This window comes from Onychomys torridus, chromosome 5, assembly GCF_903995425.1.
Source record: "Onychomys torridus chromosome 5, mOncTor1.1, whole genome shotgun sequence".
Taxonomy (NCBI): domain Eukaryota; kingdom Metazoa; phylum Chordata; class Mammalia; order Rodentia; family Cricetidae; genus Onychomys; species Onychomys torridus.
Genome location: NC_050447.1, coordinates 127,408,997 through 127,423,716, shown reverse-complemented (window position 1 = coordinate 127,423,716; position 14,720 = coordinate 127,408,997). Strand labels below are relative to the sequence as shown.

The following is a 14,720-nucleotide window of genomic DNA, read 5'->3' as shown; positions in this document are numbered from 1 at the left end:
TTCCAAATACAACCTGAATTAGTATGGACTACTGTAAATGAGACATCTTACTTTTTTTGTTTTGAAGTTTTATTTATTTATTTAATGTACATTGGGGTTTTGCCTGCATGTATGTCTGTATGAGGATGTCAGATCCCCTGGAACTGGAGTTACAGACAGTTGTGAACTGTCCTTGAGTGCTGGGAATTGAACCCAGGTCCTTTGGAAGAGCAACCAGTGCTCTTAACCATTGAGCCATCTCTCCAGCCCCCTCTAAGAAGCCTTTAAAGAATTAAAGTTTCCCTTCTGAAGTAGAGTTTAAGTGAGTTAGGGGTCCTTTCTGTAGTTGGATTGTTCTTTGGGCCACCAACCAGCTTCCCAAATAAAGACATGGATACTTACTATTGATTATGAATGCTTGGCCTCAGCTTAGGCTTCTCCCACTACCTCTTATCACTTAATCTAACCTGTTTCGATTCATCTATGTTTTGCTTTGGGACTTTTTAACCTTTCTTTCATTCTGTATGTCCTACTTTCCTGCTTCCTGTGTCTGCCTGGCCAGCCCCTGGCATCTCCCTGGAAAGGACATATCTTGATCCAGTCCCTTCTGCTGTTTGAATGCTATTAAGTGAGTGATTTCCTTTCACTGCCACCCTTCTACTGGGGTGTTTTGACTCATTACAGTTTGGACTGAAATCTGAGACCAAAAGCCCAAATAAATAAGCCCTTTTAAATTCTTTCAAGTATTTGTCACTGTGAGGAAAATCCTGATACAACTATCAGCTTATTCATAGTCATGCACAAGGATCCAAAAGTCGGTCATCCTGCACAACGGAGCTTCACTGAGATGAAAATTCAATGGAATGTCCTAGAATGCCTTTAGTATCCAACTTCCTCCTACCAGTACCAACCTCCTCTAATGCCATCCACTATGAACCCACCAATGGACTAAAAGCCCTCATTCAGTCACCCTTTGTTTTGTTTTTTGAGACAGGGTCTCTGTGTATTGCTGTCCTGGAACTCACTCTGTAGACCAGGCTAGCCTTGAACTCAGAGATCCGCCTGCCTCCCCAAATGCTGGGATTAAAGGTGCACACCACCTCTGCTCTCTATTTAGTCACCTTTTATCTACAAGCTGGGGACAAAGCCTTTAACATGTGAGGTGATATATATATATTTCATGATTTACTCATAGCAAGATATACATGTCTAAAAATTTATCCATTTCTTATATATTATCATTTTTTTGGCATACAGTTGTTTAATCTCTAATCTTTTTTTTTTTTCTTTTTTGGTTTGTTCAGACAGGGTTTCTCTGTGTAACAGCCCTGGCTGTCCTGGAACTCACTTTGTAGACTGTTGGACCATGGGCCTGGGTACCAGGTGTTTCTAAGGTCTAACCAGCAAGGGGGAAGTCTTCTGATCCATCCCTTGGCATTGTTATAAATAATCCTTTGGAATAAAGTTCTGGGCCCCATTTGGATAAGGATCCAGGCCCACCCAAGTCTATCCTGTGTTTTCTCTCTCCCTCTGTCTTTAACTAAGTCTCTTATCCCTCATTTTTCAAGAGTTTCTGGGGTAAATAAATCAATATGGTAGACTAGGATGCCCTCGAATTCACAGAGACCAGCTTGCTTCTGCCTCTGCCTCCGAATGTTGGGATCAAAGGCGTGTGCCACCATTCCCGGCTCCTCTAATGATCTCTGTTTATCTCCTTTTTCTTAAGTCTAGCTTACAGCTTTATTTATTTTTATAGTTTTTAGAGAATGAACTCTTGGGTTGTGACCTTTATTTGGAATTAGGTATTTGAAGAAAGTACAGATTGGATTTATTCAGGGCAAGACATTTAGCAATCATTTTGAAATTCTGGACCTGTCCCTTTTCTAGTAATACCCACTTTAGGCATGTATATGTCCTTATTCTGTTTTGTGTATGTGGGGTGTGTGTGTACACGTACCCATGCACTTGCAGGAGGGCAGAGGAAGACATCAGGTGTCCTGCTCTATCCCATTGTCTGGTCCCCATGGTCTCTCCCTTAACTCAGAAGCAGGCTTATGACATGCAAGTCCTAGCAATCCTCTGGTCTCTGCCCCACAGTGCCAGGGTTACAGGTGTATATACAGTCACACCCATCTCTTTACATGGATGCAGGGGATTTGAATTCAGGGCTCATGCTTGCACAGTAAGTATTCTTACCTACGGAACCTTCTTCCCAGCCTCATGCACTGTATTTAAAAAACTTTGTGCAGGGCAGTGGTGGTGCCTGCCTTTGATCCAAGCACTCAGAAGGCAGAGGCAGACAGATTTGAGTTCAAGGTCAGCCTGGTCTATGGAGCGAGTTCCAGGACAGCCAAACCTTATTGTTTAAATATTAATCATATTTACATGAGTGTCTATGCATGCACACATGCACACATGTACACATGTGTGGAAGTCAGTTCTCTTCTGCCGTGTGGGTTCAGGGGATTAAACTCAGGCTGTCAGCCTTGACACCAAGTCCCTTTCCCTGGTGAGCCATCATGCTAGTCCCCATATACCATGCTTTTAAGTGCATATTTAGCATGCCATGATCTATATATGGCAGTTAAAGTCAGAGGATAACTCAAGAGTCCTTCCTTTCTTTCCACTTTGTTGAAACAGGTTCTTTGTCTTTTTTGATTTTTTTAAGATAGGACTTCTCTGTGTAACGGCCATGGCTGTCCTGGAATTTTCTTTGTAGCCCAGGCTGGCCTCCAACTCACAGAAATCTGCCTGCCTCTGCCTTCTGAGTGCTGGGATTAGGGAGTGCACCACTACACCCAGTCTGAAACGGTTCTTTCTTGCTGGTCTGTTTTACTGTTTATTCCAGCGTATCTAACCTGCCATCTCTCAGGGGATGCTGTCTTCTCTTCTCAACTCACTATGCTCACTCCAGGAGTGCTGGGATTACAGATTTGCAAACTGTAGTGAATTTTTAACATAAGTTCAGGATGTCACGATGTTACCCGCTGAACTATCTTGCTAGCCTCCTAATTTCTCCCAGTAGCTTGCTTCTCCCAGCGCTCTCTTGCTTCCCCTGGTGTCTGTCTATGGAATTGCGGACACTATCGGTAGTTCTAGTACTTAACATTACAGCCTGTTTTCAAACCACTCTATTGCTTTCTCCATGCTCTGACGCAGGCAGGACTAAAACTAATCTCTTGAGCAGCTCACAGACAAACCAGCACACTTAGGGTATGGTAAATCTGTCTCTGAGGAGGATCTGGGAATGAGTGGTTTCTTTCTGGATGTAGCTTGTTACATTGAGTAAAGGAAGTACTTGAGCATGGTAAACACTACGAAATGGCTACCTTTATTGATGGAGCACCATCATGGTCATGAGTTAGACTGTACTCTGCAGCTACTCTGGTCTCTGAAGTTCTCACAAGTCTTGTAGTCCATATGTTGTCTGGTGGTTTGAATAAGATGTTCCCCTTAAGTCTCAGGCATTCGAACACTTGGGCCCTAGTTGTTGGTTGTTTGGGAAGGCCTTGGAGGAGGTGTGTCACTGAGGTTTCAAAAGCCTCCTGCTATTCCCATTTTCTGCCTCCTGGATCAAAATGTGAGCTATCAGATATTCCTGCCATCATGACTTTGCTCAGTTATCATGGACTCTAGCTCTCTGGAACTGTAAGTCACTCATATCTTACAAGAGTTTTGATGTGGTCATGTCTTAAGCTTTATTGTGCATATGGGATTGAGTTAATTATCACCAGGAAACTTTCCTCCAAGGCTGTGGTCTGCTTAAATATGCCTAAAATAAACTACCAGGTGTCAGACTCTCAAAGTTTGAAACAACACCAGAAATTGAATCATGTTGAACCAAATTTCCTTCTTGCCTCCCCTGGATCCACATACTGCGGGCCTTGGTGTATTCAGAGACCTCTCCCCGCCGGGCGGTGGTGGCGCACACCTGTAATCCCAGCACTCAGGAGGCAGAGGCAGGTGGATCTCTGTGAGTTTGAGGCTAGCCTGGTCTACAGAGCTAGTCCAGGAAAGTCTCCAAAGCTACAGAGAAACCCTGTCTCGAAAAACCAAAAAAAAAAAAAAAAAAAAGAGAGAGAGACCTCTCCCCCCCACTCTGACTATGTGGTGTTTTTGGATGAATGTGGACAACTTTGAAACTTTCAACTAAAAAAGTGACTAAATGCTGTAAGTTTAATGGGCCATCCTAGTAGGAGCCTCTTGGATAGTGCAGGGCCATGTGGACTTTGGAGGCCCATTCAGAGGTTTCAGGTGAACACTATATGCAGCTGGGCTAAAGACTGTTCTTGTGATAGTCTGGCAAAGAACATGGCTGCTTTTTGACCTTGTCCTAAGAATTTGCCTGAGGCCAAATTATGAAGTATTAGTTTCCTTGGAAGACATTCCAAGACAGTCCAATACTCACTCTAGTGTCATGGTTATTACTCTATTCTAGTCTACAATGATGAAAGGCAAGTGGGGCAGGAAGAAATACAAAATGTCCAGGTTGACAAGAAGAGCAGCATCCCAGGAAATTTAAATGTTGGAGCTAGCTCGTGTGAAAGACATGAGGAGATTAAAAAGGCCTGACCACATTAGAGTGAATGGAGGGACACCTTGATGGAAGACCCCACCCAGCTAAGCTTCTGGCTTTTGAAAGGAAAAGACAAGAGGAATTTTCTGTTCCTAAAAACTGCTTCAAATATGATTCAAGGGGGCCATACTCCATCCCAAGCAAGCAGCTAAAGTTGGCACTATTGCCCATGTGGTCCTGGCTTTAGAGTCATGAAGGATACAAGAGTAAAAGGGTTGTGCAGTCTTCCTCCACAGTTAAGGAGATCCACTGAGACCAGGTATGTGGCAAGGGAGTCCTTACACAGAAGCCCTGAGAAGTTATTGCACAAAGCTATGAAAGTGAAGCCTGGATTGTATTGGAAACCCCAAAATATTAGAGATGCCAGAGCCATTAGACATCTATCTACCAAGGGGAACTGCATTCAGGGAGGAGGACCAGCTCAAGAGAGAAGTATGCTGCAGGCAGCAAAGCCAGAAAGGGCTTTTGAAGTTTTGCATTTTGCATTATGATGTGGCCATGAGAGTACAGGGCCAGGGGGTGGAACGTGGTGGTTTGAATGAGATTGGCTCCCATAGGTTCATATGTTTGAGTACTTGGTCCCCAGTCGGTGGGACTACTTGGGAAGGATTACAAGGTGTGACCTTGTTGAAGGAGGTATCTCACGGGGGTGGTCTTATGGCTTCCTGTTTGTGGATCTAGATGAGTTTTCAGCTGTTGCTCTAGTGCCATGTTCCTTGCCATGATGGTGATGGGCTCTTATCCTCTGAAATTGTATGCCATAAATAAACCCTCCCTTCTTTTTATTTTGTTTTTTCAAGACATAGTTTCTCTGTATAACAGCCCTGGCTGTCCTGGAACTCAGAGATTACCTGCCCCTGCCTCCCAAAAGGCATGTGCCATCATGCTCTAAATTCTTCCTTCTAAGTTGTCGTTGGTCTGGTGTTTGACCACAGCAATAGAACGGTAACAGACCTGTTGCTGACACAGCATCTATTAGCGACTTCCTTAACCATCTGTTGACGTCTCTGTTACTGTCATCATTTCTTGTTATTCCAGGTCATTCTGGAATTACTGCTCCCTTGGTTTTCTAGTCATTATCATTTTGGAATTTTTCTTTAATATTCTTTTGGATTTCATCTTGTGCTCCTAGGATCCCATTTTTCCCTTTTTTGGGACATTCAACCTCCCGAGAAACAGTATGAGAGTATACTTTCAAGTTCTTGCATATCTGGATATCTGGAAATTCAATTAATGTGTATGACTATTTTGCCTGCATGTATGCATATACCACATGTGTTTCTGTTGCCCACAGAGGTCAAAAGGAGGAGTCAGATCCCTTGCAACTGGAGTTACAGATGGATATAAGCCATCATGTGGGTGCTGGGAATTGAATCTGGGTCCTCTGCAAGACCAACCAGTGCTCTTAACCACTGAACCACCTTTCCAACCCACATCTTTATTTCATCCTCATACCTAATTCATAGTTTTTCTGGGTATAGAATTTGAAGTAAAGTCATTTGCTTGATTACTTTAGGGTGAGCGGATAAAATAACTCCAGCAGTTAAAGTTGGATGTCACTAAAGAGAGAATGTGGAATTTTTTTTAATGACTTTATAGCATCTGCTTTTGCTTATTACAGATGGTTCATGCCATTTCTTTAGACTTTTTTTAATTTTTTTTTGCCTACTATGTTCCAGAATGTAGTAGCTGACAGCTCCATGTAATGATTTTCAGCAGATACTCACCATTCATACTTGATTCATTCATCCTGCTCAGCATATATATTGCATTTCTGAGTGGGAAACTCCTTTGGTATTCCAAAGTGAAGATTTCCTTCCCTGGCTACGGTCTCTTCCACAAGTATTCTAGCTCCTGGCTGTCTCTGACCAGCCTCATGACTCATCACCCTAATGTCTTCTTCCTTAGACCCCTTGAATCTTGACTCACTTTCCTCTATTTTCACAGCTATGGAGTATAACTTTCTCCATTCATTCATTCATTCATTCATTTTTTTGGATTTTCAAGACAGGGTTTCTTTGTGTAGCTTTGCACCTTTCCTGGAACTCGCTCTGTAGCCTAGGCTGGCCTCGAACTCACAGAGATGCATGGATTAAAGGTGTGCGCCACCACCGCCCAGCTTACTTTCTTCATTTATTTACTAGCATTAATGTTTACTTCTCTGCAGTACTAGGGATTGGATTCAGGATCTCATGCATGGTAGGCAAGTGCTGTGTCACTAACCCTTCCACTAATATTTTTAGTTTGAATTCAAGGAGAGAAGTCATGAATATATTAGTATCTGAGTTGGGAGCCCACATTTTTTTAAACAGTAATTTTTTGGTAGGTAGGACTGTCAGCAGGAAATAATGGTTCAGTGGCTAAAGGCAATTGCTGCCAAGCCTGACAACGAGTTCAATCCCCAAGACCCACAGGATGGAAGGAGAGAACCAACTCCTACAAGCTGTTTTCTGACGTCCACATACAACATGGTGTTCTCAAATACACACACACACACACACACACACACACACACACACACACACACACATAAATGTAATTTAAAAATCCCTCTGTAAAAGATATATCTTCATAATTTATGTTACCTCTTCTTCCATGACATAGGTGAGCAGTTTCCAGTCCCATTCCACGGTCTTGGCATTGGCTGGATGCAGCCTGAAATTCAAGTGACATCCATCAGAATTCTGGGTAATTTAGTGGCAGAAGGGATAGGGTCTACACGAGGACAGGAGACAAAGCATCTTCTCACCCTGAGCACTCTGGCCTACCCTCCAGTACCACATCATGTCAGTCTCTGGCCAGCTCACAGCCATTGAGATTTACCTACCAGGACTGCATGATGCATGTGATTTGCTGAGTTAATGATAATATTCTATCATTCACTGTGATTGTCTCAAAAATGGACTCATGTGTCATGTTAAGCCAATTATAATATGACTCAGTTTCAGAATTGTTATGTAACTATGGAAGTTGATTTTCTAACTCAAAGTACCATAAAAATCTGAAGCTGAAGACTACAGTGTAGAACCCAAAGCTAGAACCAAGGCAGAGTTAAAAGCTGGGTCCCAGTAGCCACTTAGGAAAACAGTATCAAACAACATCTTATTCTCAGGTTTCTAGTGAAAATAAGTTATTAAATTCCTTTACCAGCAACTGAAGCCAGTTTTGATTGGGTTTCCTGTCCCTTGCAACCAATATTATTAGGAACCCTCCCCAGGTCAGCTGAATAAAGCTTAGATAAGGGAAGCTGTGCCCTGAGTGTACAGTCCCTAGAAGATCAGTCAGCCAGTGGTAATGATTCATACTGTTGTATTTTCATGAGAAGCATGTAGGCCTCCTTGAGGACATCCACAGTCTCAGAGCCGCTGAGAAGGATTTTCTGGATGATGTGAGCCACAATTTCTCTGGGTGGGTAATGCTGGGGTGAAACAAAGTCCATTAGGAACTGCACGGTCCCCAAGGGGAAGTTTTCTTCAATAGTGTTCGTCACCATTCTTAGTCTTCGGTGAGGGATAGGCTCTAACTTCCGACCCTTGCTCTGTAGGGACAAAGAGAGACAGACAGACATCAGGATGGACTCTACCTAAAAGCAAGAGGTTCTGCAACAGGCTGAAAACAGCAAAGTTTTCTATGCATTTGAAATATTTTATTAAAGAGACAAGAAAGCTCTATTAAAAAAAAAAAAACTCTTAATGATGGATGTAGGGAAGTTAAAAGACAAGAATTCTAAATTCTACATACAACATGACTTCATTTATATTAAAATGTAACAGAAAGGTGGGTGTGGTGGCGCACGCCTTTAATCCCAGCACTCAGGAGGCAGAGGCAGGTGGATCTCTGAGAGTTCGAAGCCAGCCTGGTCTACAGAGTGAGTTCCAGGATAGCCAAGGCTACACAGAGAAGCCCTGTCTCAAAAAACAAAGAACAACAGAAGTAACAGAAACGTAAATACCAAAGAGCCACGAGCAGTCAGAGACTGGCTTTGAGTTCCTAATCTTCCTGCCTCCATCTTCTAAGTCCTAAGATTATGGGGTAGTGACAAAGGTATAGGAGATACTTTAATAGCGTTAAGAAGACTTGAGTGGGGGGTGAAGAGATGGCTCAGCAGTTAAGAGCACTGACTGCTCTTCCAGAGGACCTGGGTTCAATTCCCAGCACCACATGGCAGCTAACATGTCTGTAACTCTAAGATCTGACACCTTACACAGACATATATGTAGGCAAAACACCAATGCACATAAAATAATAAAAATAAATAACTAAGAACTGGCTGTTCTTCCAGAGGTCCTGAGATCAATTCCCAGCACCCACATGGTGGCTCACAACCATCTCTATAGTGGGATCTGATGCCCTCTTCTGGCATAAAGTTGTACATACAGATAGAGCTTCATATACATGAAAAAGACTTGAGCCTCGTTGTGTTGCTAGAAGAATGAATACCACTTTATTCCTCTTCCTCCTCCCAATCTTTCTCTTTTCTTTTTGAGAGGGTATCACATAACCCAGGCTTGCATCAGTACTGGCCTTGAACTCCTGATTCTCCTGCCTCTAGCTCTCAAGTACTAGCATTACAGGCCTGTATCACCATGCATGGTTTTTTAACCATTACATTCTATAAACAACAAAACAATAACAAATACATTTTTTTTTTGTTTGTTTGTTTCGTTTGGTTTTTTGAGACAGGGTTTCTCTGTGTAGCTTTGGAGCCTGTCCTGGAACTTACTCGGTAGACCAGGCTGGCCTTGAACTCACAGAGATCTGCCTGCCTCTGCCTCCCAAGTACTGGGATTAAAGGTGTGCGCCACAACCACCTGACACAAATACATATGTTTAAAAAAATACCAATTACTTAAAAAATTGAAATGATTATGTATAAAAGGCAATTGGGAAGGGAATACATGGAATTATTCATAATAAATGCCTGATAACACTATGAGTCACTTTAAACACATTAAATGTTTTTTAAAAAAATACTTCAATAAAACATTTTTAAAAAAAGATTTATATTTTCAATTTTATATATGCATGTATGTCTAGGTGTGGATTTGTACACGTGAGTATCCTGGAGCTCGAAGTTCAGGAGGTTCTGACCTACCCTATATGGGTGCTGGGAACTGAACCTGTTCCTCTGGAAAAGTAGTAGACACTATTAAGCACTGAGCTATCTTCCAGCCCTGCCTTTTCGACTTTTAAAAATCACATTTCATTTCTCTCTCTCCCTCTGTGTGTGTGTGTGTGTGTGTGTGTGTGTGTGTGTGTGTGTGTGTGTTTATGAACACAAGTGTATACCACAGTGCAATTGTGGGGGTCAGAGGACAATTTATAGGAGCCTGTTCTCTATTTCTACCATGTGGGTTCAGTCTATATATAGAATACAAGTTGCCAGGCTTGGCAGCAAGTGCCTTTACCTACTGAGCCATTTTGCCAGCCTGTCTACCTTTTGATGTTTTTTGTTTGTTTTTTCAAGACAGGTTTCTCTGTATAGCCCTGGCTGTCCTCAAACTCAGAGATCTGCCTGTTTCTACCTCTTGAGTATTGGGATTAAAGGCATGCCCCACCACTGAGTACTTTAAACTTATCTTAAGATTGAGGGTGTGGTTTTGGATAACAAAAAAGTTTCATGCTGTGAGACTGTCACAACATTTCCGTCCATATATATCTAATTTAGTTCCCATAGGTCAATGAAGACAAGTGGGAAATGGTATTCACATTAAAGTTTTAAAATTTAGTCTCTACACCCAAATTCTAAGGATGATTTGAGGCACTGAAGTGACAAGAGTCTTCTGTGATATAGGGACTGTATAGGTATCAGGAAGAGAAGAATAAAGGAATGAAAGACAAGAACTGATGAAGGCCAATGATGAGGCTCACAAAGGAAAATGACATGCACAGAGCTGGTTTTTAAAAGTATGTGCTGAGATCTGAACACAGATCTAATTCCACCTTCAAGTGGGAGAAAGATAAAAATTTCATTTATATTTGGCCCATTCTCTAATGCATGGATGGACTCTAGTCATTGTAGCACAAATCTAATCTTATCAATAAAAACCAGGAGTCAGATATCGGGGTAATAACCTGAAAGATCAGAGAAGCAGAAGAGCAGCCACCAGTGACTTCTTACTTCTACGAATCCTCAGACCAAATGGAGCCAAGAGCCTGTCTCTGCCCTACCTTATTACTTCCTCTCTCCGCCTCCTGCGTGCTGGGACTACAGGTGTGAGCCACCACTGCCTGGCCTCTATGGTTAACTAGTGGCTAGCTCTGCCCTCTAATCTTCAGGCAAGATTTGTTTGTCAGAACACAAACAAAATATCACACAAGTCATTGTAACTTTATCCAGGACCTATGGGAAGGAGACATAATCCCCAAGGGGTGAGTATACTTAGCTTACCTCCCGTGTGTCTTTATCTGGTATTAATGTCTGGAAGAAGAGATGATGTACTGGTGGTCGTAAGAAGTATTTCAGTCTATGCAGGCAAGGTCTATTGTATACCCCAACTTGTGGTATTTGTCCTTGTATCTGGGCAGACCCAGGGTTGGCAAGCTGTGGAAATGATCTCTCTTTTCTGGCTAAGCTGTCTGTGACAGAGAGCCAAGGAACTTTTTCTAAGGAAAATTCAGACTGTGGAGACAGTGGGCTAGCAGAGCAACTTGGAGAGGATGGAGCGGAGATATCCATAGGAGTATCACGATTCTGCACATCATCTGGGGCAGATTGTGGCTTGTCTCTTGCTAAGTCCAATAACCCTTGTGGTGAGTGCAACACATCTGGTAAGTGTGGTGCATCTCCAACTGACTGTGATACACCTTCTGGTGACTGTATTATATCTCCTGATGACTTTGACACACCTTCTGGTGACTGTATTATATCTCCTGATGACTTTGACACACCTTCTGGTGACTGTATCACATCTCTTGATGACTGTGGCACACCTGGTGACTGCATCACATCTCCTGATGACTGTGACACATTTCCTGGTGACTGCATTACATCTCCTGATAACTGTGGCACACCTGGTGACTGCATCACATCTCCTGATAACTGTGGCACACATGGTGACTGCATCATATCTCCTGATGACTTTGACACACCTTCTGGTGACTGTATCACATCTCTTGATGACTGTGGCACACCTGGTGACTGCATCACATCTCCTGATAACTGTGGCACACATGGTGACTGCATCATATCTCCTGATGACTTTGACACACCTTCTGGTGACTGTATCACATCTCTTGATGACTGTGGCACACCTGGTGACTGCATCACATCTCCTGATAACTGTGGCACACCTGGTGACTGCATCACATCTCCGGATGACTGTGGCACACCTGGTGACTGTATCATATCTCTTGATGACTGTGTCACACTTGGTAACTTCATCACACTTCCTGATGACTGCATCACACCTCCTAGTGAATGTATTGCATCTCCTGATGACCGTATCACACCTCCTAGTGACTGTGTTACACCTCCTGATGACCGCATCACGCCTCCTGATGATTGTATCGCACCTGATGACCGTATCACACCTCCGGGTAACTGCATCACTTCTGATGACTGTGGCACATCTCCCAGCAGTGGTGGCACATCTTGCAGTGACTGTAGCACATCTTGTAGTGACAGTGGCATGTCTTGCAGTGACCATGGCATGTCTTGCAGTTGTGTCACATCTTGTGGATAGGATAGGTTTTGAGGTCGACCTGGAGCATCTTGAGGTAGGCCCAGAGTGTCTTGGGGTGGGTATAGTGGGTGTTGATGAGGATGCCATGATAAATTTTGACGTGTGCTTGGCATATTCTGCTGAGGGCATGGCACATCTTGAGGAGGGCATGGCACTTCTTGAGGTGGATGAGGCAAAGCTTGGAGTTGGCACTGCAGAGTTTGTGATGGGCATGACAAGGCTTGTGATGGACATGACAAAGTTTGTGATGGACATGACGAGGCTTGTGGTGTACCTGACAAGGCTTGTGGTGGACATGAGGAAGCTCGTGGTGGACATGGTGAAGCTCTTAGTGAGCATGATAAGGCTTGTAGCGGGCATAGCAAGCCTTGTGGTTGGCAAGGCACATCTTGCTGTGGGCATGGCAAAGAGGCCCTCTGATTGCTGCTGCTACTGTTATTGCTTGTTGAGGAGAAGGAGCTAACATCTGAAGAGAGATGTAGGCTTGTCAGGAAGCTGAGGCCACCTTTGTACGTGATTGAGCTACAGTTTGGCTCTGGTGGATAAACAGAGTCCTGGCTGATAGCTGTAGGGGGTCGAGAACCTTCAAACATGTTTTCCTCCAACAAATCCAAATCTACAGGATCATTGTTGACCATTCTCTGTGCTGCAGCCTGAGAGCCTCTATCTCCCTGGGCTTCCATCACCTCTTTGCCTGAAAGACTGGCACATGTCTGAAGACTGGGTGGATCCTTCTGAGAAGAAGCTACAGGTTCCAAAGTCAAATCAAGAGTGGCAATAGGTCTATTTTCTTCCTCACTTCTTGTCAGATCAATCACACAGAGTCCATTACGATCTTTTGCCCTTGTTCTCGTCTCTCTAGTTAGGTCAATGAAGTCCTATTAAAGATTGTGACAAGAGTAGAGAAGGGCACATTAACTTTATTTGAGAAGGCTGAGGTTTTAGCTTTAAATGATAAATATTCTTTACTTTTTTATCTCATTGATATTCTATACATATCTGAGTGTTAGTGATTGAACCTGGGCCTTGTGCACTCTGGGTAAATGTTCTACCTCTGAGCTATTTCTCTAGCTTCCTATATATCTTATATAACATAAATATTAGTTTTATTTTCTTTAGTTAACATTTTGCTAATATGTAGTAGAATATTATTTTAACTAGGCAAAGATGTGTTAACATTGTTTATGCTGCAGAATATTTAATTGTGTAAAGGTGTGTTACATTTGTCCTGCATGATTAACTATGTAAAGTGTGTTTCATTTGTTTTACCTTGTTTGCCTAAGGCACCTGATAGGTCTAATAAAAAGCTGAACAGCCAATTGCTAAGCAGGAGAAGGGGCTGGTGGGCAGAGAGAATAAGTAGGAGGAGAATCTAAGCTCCAGAGAGAAGGGGAAGAGAAGGAGGGAGAAAGAAAGGGACACACCCAGGGCCAGAAGTCAGGCAGTCAACAGCCAGACATGGAGACAGCAGGAAAGTAAGATATACAGAAAGAAAGAAAGATAAAAATCCCTGAGGCCAAATGTAGATAAGAGGAACAGATTAAATGTCATGACTTGGGAGCTAGCTGGTGGCCTGAAAAGAAAGCCTAGTACACTAACATCAAAGCTGTTAACTTCTATACATTCATAAACTATCTAAATGCCAGATATATGTGAGAATGTGATGGGGTTTTTTGTTTTGTTTTGTTTTTCTGATCCAAGACAGACAGGTGAATAGTAGAGAATATTCCATCCTTCACAAAGAGAAAGCAACCTTTGCTTGAAAAGCAAATTTCCAGGATAATCTGTAACAGAAGCTAAGCAAGATGGTAAGTTAATATGAAGACCTAAGTACTAAGAACACATTGTTTGTCACTGGATTCAGGATTCCCAAAGATTCCTAGTCTTACCAGAGAAGGTTCTCGAGGATGGATATGTAAATAGAAACAGATTTATTGGGAGAAAATTTCAAAAGTACACTCTTAAAAGGGGAGAGAAAAGTAGGCAACTTAGCTGGATAATTGAGCTTAGGGCTAGAGGAAAATCCTCCATTAATATTATGCACATGCAAGTATAATTTTTTTCTGTTAATTGGGAGGACATGTTGAGACTCAGAAGAGAGGTTTGACTAAACACAAAATGTCAAAGGCAGCAACTATGTGAAAGTACAGTTATAGTGAAATGCTAAAGAAATGACGGGGCTTTGGGGGTCTCTGAATCGCCAATAGAACACAGCTAACTATAATAGCAGAATACTGTGCTTCTATATCTGGATAAAGCCATAACCATCAGGTTAAATTTACATCCAATAGGGCTAGAGAGATGGCTCAGTAGTTAAGAGCATTGGCTACTCTTCCAGAGGACTGGGTTAAACTCCTAGCATCCATAAGATGGTTTACAAGCATCTGTAGCTTCAGTCCCAGGGGACTGGATACCCTCTTCTGGTCTCCACGGACATAAGACACATAGCTGATAAACAGACACAGGCAAAACACTCATAC

General features: G+C 42.7%; 1 protein-coding gene across 3 annotated transcripts in view; it reads right to left on the bottom strand.

The window, feature by feature from the left end:
- Simc1 (SUMO interacting motifs containing 1) overlaps positions 1–14,720 on the bottom strand; it is a 36,071-nt gene that overhangs the window by 15,044 nt on the left and 6,307 nt on the right. Inside the window, exons 2-5 of one of the 3 annotated variants that reach the window (XM_036186728.1) lie at positions 11,405–13,118; positions 10,947–11,362; positions 7,861–8,093; positions 7,141–7,210 (exon numbers count right to left, since the gene is read on the bottom strand). In XM_036186728.1, the coding sequence (XP_036042621.1) occupies positions 7,141–7,210; positions 7,861–8,093; positions 10,947–11,362; positions 11,405–13,118 (2,433 nt within the window). Of the gene's footprint in view, positions 1–7,140; positions 7,211–7,860; positions 8,094–10,946; positions 13,119–14,720 lie in introns of all 3 variants that reach the window. The other 2 variants (XM_036186727.1, XM_036186729.1) reach the window with 2 other exon arrangements.